Genomic DNA, 7,095 nt, shown 5'->3' with positions numbered 1-7,095 from the left:
ACTTTTAGATACAGCAGGCAAACCTGTGGCAATCATTAACTAGAGAATAGAGACTGTAAAATCTGCCTTCAGCTGACAGAGCGACCCATTTAGAGCAGTAGCTATATCAAAATTGTAAAAAAAAAATATATATAAACATTTTCCATTTAAATAGTTTTTTCTCTGTCAGTATGCTCTATCCAGAACTCCTCAAGTTTTTTATTTCACCTGTTTTCATTTTGTAGAAAAACCTCCTTTAAGGAACCTTAAAGAAAAATCGATTATTATTCGATTAATCAAAAAAATTATTGACAAATAGGCCTGTCACGATAACAAATTTTGCAGAAAGATTAATTGTCTCAACAATTATTGCGATAAACGATAATATTGTTTGAAGACCTTTTTACACTGATTTAATGGAAATGACGTAATAATGCATGTATTTTCCTGCCAAAGATAAACACACTTTATTTTCAACAGAACACTTAACACTGGAACTGGTTAACAAAATAAAACGAGAAATAAAAATCAAATGGACTCTCAGTCTCTGTTAACTTAAAATACACTTGAATAAAATCTAAACACAAGATAAAACCACAGTAAAAATAAAAACGTATGTACAAAATATCACGTTGGTGATACGTATGCTTTCTGGCGAGTTCATCCTGTCTATCAAATGTCTGCAACATATTTCGAAATGTCGGCTTTTCAACAATATTAAATGGAAGCGTCTCTTTAGCAATTAAATGAACTACGCTTTCTGTGAGCGTGCGTTACTTTGCTCCGTCCTTTTTTTATGCTGCCTGTCGATTAATTGCTTCAGTGATGGTGGACTGTCGCGAACTTGAATACGCAGACGGGCCACCGCTTGTACTTTTTGTTTCCAGCTGGAGAAACTTTGCTGGGTGGTTGTGCTTTAGCTGCATGTGTAGGTTTGTTGTATTGCTGCTCTCTGTTGCTACTGTTTTATGACAAATGCGACATACTGGCTCGCATAGGTTCAGCAGTTCGCCTCAGTCATTTGGTTTGAATCCGAAATACTCCCACACTGCGGCTGTTGCACTTGGCTTTCAAACCAGTTCCATTTCGAGCTTTTTCCTCCAACATATGATGTGGGTTTTTTTTTACCTCGCTAACTCCTCTAACTCCTCATGGGGCTCTAAAGCTGCAGAAGCACAAAATGATGATCGATGAGCGATGGTCCACTCCTCCTCCCTCCTCAAAAATGAGGAAGGGGCGGGGTCAGTGGATAGCACCGGAGTTCAGCCTTTTCATCCAGCGTCATCAATAGAAGGAGACAAACACAGTTAGAGACGATATAGCCGATAAATTAAATGACGTGGATAATTTTTATTTATCGTGCGATTAATTGATTTATTGATTATCGCGACAGGCCTATTGACAGATTAATCGATTTTAAAATAATCGTTAGTTTTGACCCTAAATGTTACAGAAAACTAATTAAGGATTTTAATTCATTTTGCGATGTTTCAAACACAAACATCTCAGAATCTTATGTGACGGACGGGAACATGACGCCACATAATGGGGAGATGGAAGAAAAGTGATTCACCCCCCCCCCCCCAAATAGGAATCTGAAAAGTGTGGAGCGCATTTATATTCAGAAACTCTAAGGTCAGCGGTCCCCAGCCTTTTTTGCACCACGGACCGGTAATATGTCAGACAATATTTTCACGGACCGCCCTTTAAAGTCTGGGGGGTAAATACGATCAAATAAAATAATACGACTGGCATAAAAGCAAATACAAACAGCATAAAAATAAAACTCACTATTATGTTGAATTAGTTGGAGCCCTGAGCTTGTTTCTCCTGAACAAGCCGGTCCCATCTAGACTTAATCGGAGAAAATGACAGACGAAGTGTGCTCCTGATGTCCAGTCTGCTCCGTAGCTTTGCTTTGGTCGCTGCAACTGCATAAAAATCCTGCTTCACAAAGATAGGATGTTATAGATAGGATGAGTCTTGAACTGAATTAACCTGCGTCAAGAGGCACAGGGGCACCCACTGATGTAATTGGGAGAGAATACCAATTTTTTTTTTTATATTTTTCAAAAATAAAACATCACTCAGACTCTGATTGTCGATAAATTATATATATATATTTTTTCTGTGTGGCCCGGTACCAAATGACCAACGGACCGGTACCGGGCCGAGGCCCGGTGGTTGGGAACTCCTGTCTTAGTGAATAATAAGTCTGTACAGTTCACTATAATTTACTACTACGAGTCTTTCAGTTGGTTTTTCTACCAGTCAGGGTTAACTGTTTATTTCTTTAAGATCATCAGCTTAAGCTAAATATGATTGAACCGTGTGATCATTAAAGATTCATATTATTAAGGTCTGGACTTTGATTTATACATTCTAACGGATGAAGATGCTTTGTTTTAAAAGTGTTAAAGCTCATTGTCGTTCCAGCAGATGAACCTATAACCCAGATTCAGAGTTTTCCTCCAATATTGCCCAGTTTTCGGCTCCAAAAAGTTCCCATCAACTCTGACCCACTTCTATGTCCCCGTTTAAGATAAAGTTGCCACTCCTGTGGTGTTTTCCCTGGTCTTCATTATGTTGAGACTGCATGTTACACAGATGCATTTCATTACCAGTTGCTTAGCTTCTAAAAGCAATTGAACAGTGAAGTTAAGGGTTCTCAATACTGATGCACACCACATTTAGCAGTCTTAGTAATTGAATATATATAATATAAACCCTTGCATTATTTTCACTATTAGATTACATAGTGTTGGTTTGTGGCATAAATAATACTCATATGAAAGATGCATCTAAGTCTGTGGCTTTGTAAAATAATCCTAATCCGTTTTTTAACATTTCTACACATCAATGCTAACTTGAGTCTGTATTTGGATGCAGGGGCGTGCATCAGCATGAAGGACCCCTCTCTGGCTGTGGCTGTGGAGTGCTGTCTGCGGAGCTTTATGAAGGCCTTCTGCTGTGACAACTACAAAGACGAGTCGGTCCTGCAGGGGCTGATGTCTCGCTTTTACCCTAAAGGCAACAGACCACAGATCATTGTGAGCTCCTTCTCTGATAAACTCTACAACGTTCACGGACGGTAGGATATTGATTTCGTTTTTGAGGTTTGTATTTGTTTAATGCAGTCTGTTTGATTATAATGTTCTTTTCTAATATTTACAGAAAGGCATGTCATCCAGATTACCAAACCGTGTTGGACACGATCACAGCAACAACTCCGGTCATCTTAAACTCCCTGGTTGATATGAGGGGGATAGAAACCATTCTCATAATCAAAGTTAGCATCTTTCTGAATCCCTTTTTTAATTCAGTGTCTCTGGGTTTTTTTTGTTTCTCCACCTTCTGCTTTATAATACGTGTTGATGTGTGCTTTCAGGAAAAAGACAAGGCGAGGAAGATCATGCAGAGAGGGCGGCCTCCAAAAAACTGCCGTGAAGCCTTCACAGCAGAGGGAGATCAGGTGTTCCCAAACCGCTACTATACCTCTGAATTCAGCATGGCCAAATACCTCAGCGGGGATATCGAGACCGAAATACAGTGAGTGCTGTGAGCTGTATTCATTCCAGAGGGCATCCATAGGGTACTTTTTATTCCTCCAGATCTTAATATACTGGAACCATTTATTCACCTTAGCTGTTTATTTGTTTTCAGTGTTGGGTTTCAAACTGTTCTCTGGCTCAGAGCGACTCCTCCTTTAGGAGATCTGCTGCAATCTGAGGACACAGACCTCTGCAGAAGAGTCTAGCATGATTTAACCCTTTATAGGGCGCTCAGTGAAATACTTTGAAATTCTAAATGTCAAGTCAAGTGTCATTGGAGGACAGGGCAAGCCCTTATTAGTTATAAAAAATATATATATATTTTAATGGCAAAAATCAAAGCTAATGTAAGGTTACTATAATGCGTAATTTACCCTAAATATGACTAAAAAATAAGAAAAGAAATTATAAATACAATTTTTTTATAAATGTACAAAAAAGGAGTAAATACACAAATAAAGTCTTAAATAAATGGAGAAATATGAGAAACAAACCAAATGATCACTTTTCCTGACAAAACATAGATATGAATTTATGTTTTATTAATGTATATACATGTATTTATTAATATTTATATTAAATGATGCATTAATTTAGACATTTTTATATACATTTATTTGTTTTTCATATTTATTTTTGGTTTGGACTGCAGACTCTGCAGACGTTTGTTGAAAAGTGATGTTTAAATCAAAATTAGCAGAGATGCTAACTTGAACGATTGTAAGGGAACCAAACTTAAATAAGGACAAAAGATGTTAAAAAAAATGTCATTTAATAGTGTCAAAAATATTTCACCAAGGCTCAAAAGCAATACAAAATAGCTTAAATAATAAATAATCTGGATTTTGGGCCCAAATTAGCTGAGGTCAACTGAACAGGAACTAACTGATAAAGAGCAGAGGCTGCTTTAATAGGGGTGGAATAAGCTAAACTCACTACATGAGGGAGGCACAATATAACAGTGAAGCAATAAGTAAATAAAAAATCCATACAAAACTAAAACATAAATAAAAATAACTCTTTAACTTAGCATAATTAATTGAATATTAAGTTGATAATAACTCAAGTAAACTTCCCCCCTCAGTTCTTGTAAATTGGTTTGTTCCTGACTGCTTCCTCCTCCAGCTGATCAGCATCTGCAGAACTATGAAACTATTCAAACTTTGTGGTGGAGGTAGAATGATCCACCACAACGATAAAGGGTTAAAAAAAACATGAAACGAGTCTAGTGAATGAATTACCGTAGATTGTTTAGAAGCCATGCTCTGCTTCATCAGGTGTGGATATGTGTTGGTAAAAAAAGTTTTTAATTATCAGTGTGACTCCCGGAAGAAAGAAAAGGAAAAAAAAAGATGGCTAAATATAAAAGGTTTATATTTAGCCGTCTGAAGACATAATTTATGAACATTTCATAACCGTTAAGCTCCAGAAGTTAATTAAAACAGACTTTAATTCAGAGGATGTTGGTCATAATCCAAAATCATTAATGTTTAAAGTCTGTCAGATGAGTCTCGTAGGAGGAAATCTTATTTCATTGCAGTGACTTTTAACTATTTCCTCATTTTGAAAGCTATCCTCGCATTTTTGCATAATTTTACCCTGAGTAATTTCATTTCCCTGAATCCACACTTTTTTGAATCATAGATTTTGGGATCTTATTTATCAAGGATTGTGTGCAATCTATAGTAAAAGAAGTCACATGGCCAAAATCCCGAAATGGCGAACAGAAAAGATATTAAAGATTTATTAAACCAGGCGCACGCACAAAACCAGGCTAATGTTCAGCTCTACCCGCCCATATTTAACAGTATGAGGTGTATTTAAATAAGCCAGCTGATCGATGTTTTTTATGGTTACCATGGCAACCATAGCAAAGAGAGCAAAAACAAAAAAAGCTTAGAGTAGAGGCCTTACAAATACAAAAAGTTTTATCAAGTGTAAGAGAGTTTGATGTGTGGACTGATCCTAATAACAATAATAGATTGTTCATTGCACTGGCTGTTTATATCAGCGATATGGATCAATTTAATGAATAATTCTGTTCAGAAAAGTGGCTTCAGTCACAGAGTTAATTAATTGCTGATTATGTTTAACACATGTGAGGGAATTTGAGCTCATAAGAGCCGGTTTCCAGAAACCCCAGAGTGGTTAACAGCTTTAGTTGGAGAAAAAGACCCAAAAAATGGCATAAGATTTAATATGTGCAAGAAAGGGTAGTTTTTCAGATGTTTAATAAAATACCTTTGGCTTCAGGCCACGTCCATTGTTCACCGCTATTAAATATATTACTTATATATTCCTTTAATTTTATAAATATATATTAAATACTACCATAGACTGCTGGCTATCCAAATGTAATTGCATCCTCCCCTTTTTTTAAAAGCTGGAGCTATGTGCATCGACCTTCTTTTGTTTAACAAGCTTCATATTAAATCGCATTAAATGTCTGAAAGGAATTATTCTGCAATCTAGCTTCAATTCTCCACCTCACCGTCTGCTTCACCTTTTTCCTCTTTCCTCGTAAATGCACATAAACCACTCTGTATGAGTGCATCATGGGGGGGCGCAAGTTTGTTCTGGATCGCAACCTTTAGGTGGAAAGTGGAATGCTTACATTTTTCAAATGTTTATTCCCCATATTGTTGGCAGGATATGGGTTTGTCCTTCAGTCTTTGCTTGTGTGGCATTGTAGTTTCTTAGTATGGCTACCCGCTGAACTGAAGGCATCAAGCTTCACAGACACAGCTGCACTTGTGCCCATGGTGGAAATGCGCTTAAAGCCACACAGGAGGGAAGAGAGAGTTACTGCGACCACACAGATCTGAGCATGCTGATTATAAAAAAAGCTGATTCCAAATTAGGCAAATTGTAGTTTCCACATCCTGATTCTATAGTCAACAGGAACATGTTATGGGTAGGAAATGACACATTCAGATAGACCCCAAGTAAGCACTTTCTACACAACAGTTAAATCCTGTGACAGTGAAAGGTTAGCTTTCAAAGTCATGAAAACAGCGAACCCCTGGAGGGAAACATGTACATGCTTGTGGTTGGTGCAGAGGAAATTAAAACAAAATTGCCTTGAAAAATCTGATTATGAGACGAATGTTTGGTTCTCTGACATCAGATTCAATCTAGAGGGGTAAATATCTGCTTGTCTTTACAAGTTACTGCATGACTTCTCAGTCTGCTGGTCCAAAGGGGTCTGCTGGCAGATTCCAAAACTCAGAAGGAGATGGTTTAATTTTGCAATATGACAGGATTTGATGCTTGAATATATAGGACTAGTGCCTCTAGTGGCTAAATATGCTGCTTCGATTTGTCTGTGAATAACTCCTTATAAGGGCTATAAAAGGAGCATTACTCTCTCGCTCCATCATGGTGGCAATGATAAAAGTCAGGACTTCCTTTAAAGCTACAGTGTGTAACTTTTAGCGACATCTAGTGGTCAGACTGCATACTGTAGCAACATGAACATCTCCCCCCCACCGCTTCTCCCCCCCAACAGTACGGCGAGCGTTACGGGACAAAATGTCTTCCAACACGTCCGCATCACCTACCTTCT

At 37.6% G+C, this 7,095-nt stretch overlaps 1 protein-coding gene across 1 annotated transcript in view; it reads left to right on the top strand.

Annotated features, from left to right (window-relative positions):
• The window catches only part of LOC107102231 (structural maintenance of chromosomes protein 6-like), a 42,518-nt gene that overhangs the window by 20,459 nt on the left and 14,964 nt on the right, over window positions 1-7,095 (top strand). The window contains exons 15-17 of the mRNA XM_015401446.1: window positions 2,869-3,070; window positions 3,154-3,268; window positions 3,368-3,528. Of these exons, the coding sequence (XP_015256932.1) occupies window positions 2,869-3,070; window positions 3,154-3,268; window positions 3,368-3,528 (478 nt within the window). The remainder of the gene's footprint in view (window positions 1-2,868; window positions 3,071-3,153; window positions 3,269-3,367; window positions 3,529-7,095) is intronic.

The sequence above is a fragment of the Cyprinodon variegatus genome, unplaced genomic scaffold, assembly GCF_000732505.1.
Source record: "Cyprinodon variegatus isolate N-32 unplaced genomic scaffold, C_variegatus-1.0 Scaffold1219, whole genome shotgun sequence".
Taxonomy (NCBI): domain Eukaryota; kingdom Metazoa; phylum Chordata; class Actinopteri; order Cyprinodontiformes; family Cyprinodontidae; genus Cyprinodon; species Cyprinodon variegatus.
The sequence above is the reverse complement of the archived record's forward strand: the minus strand, read 5'-3'. Positions and strand labels throughout refer to the sequence as shown.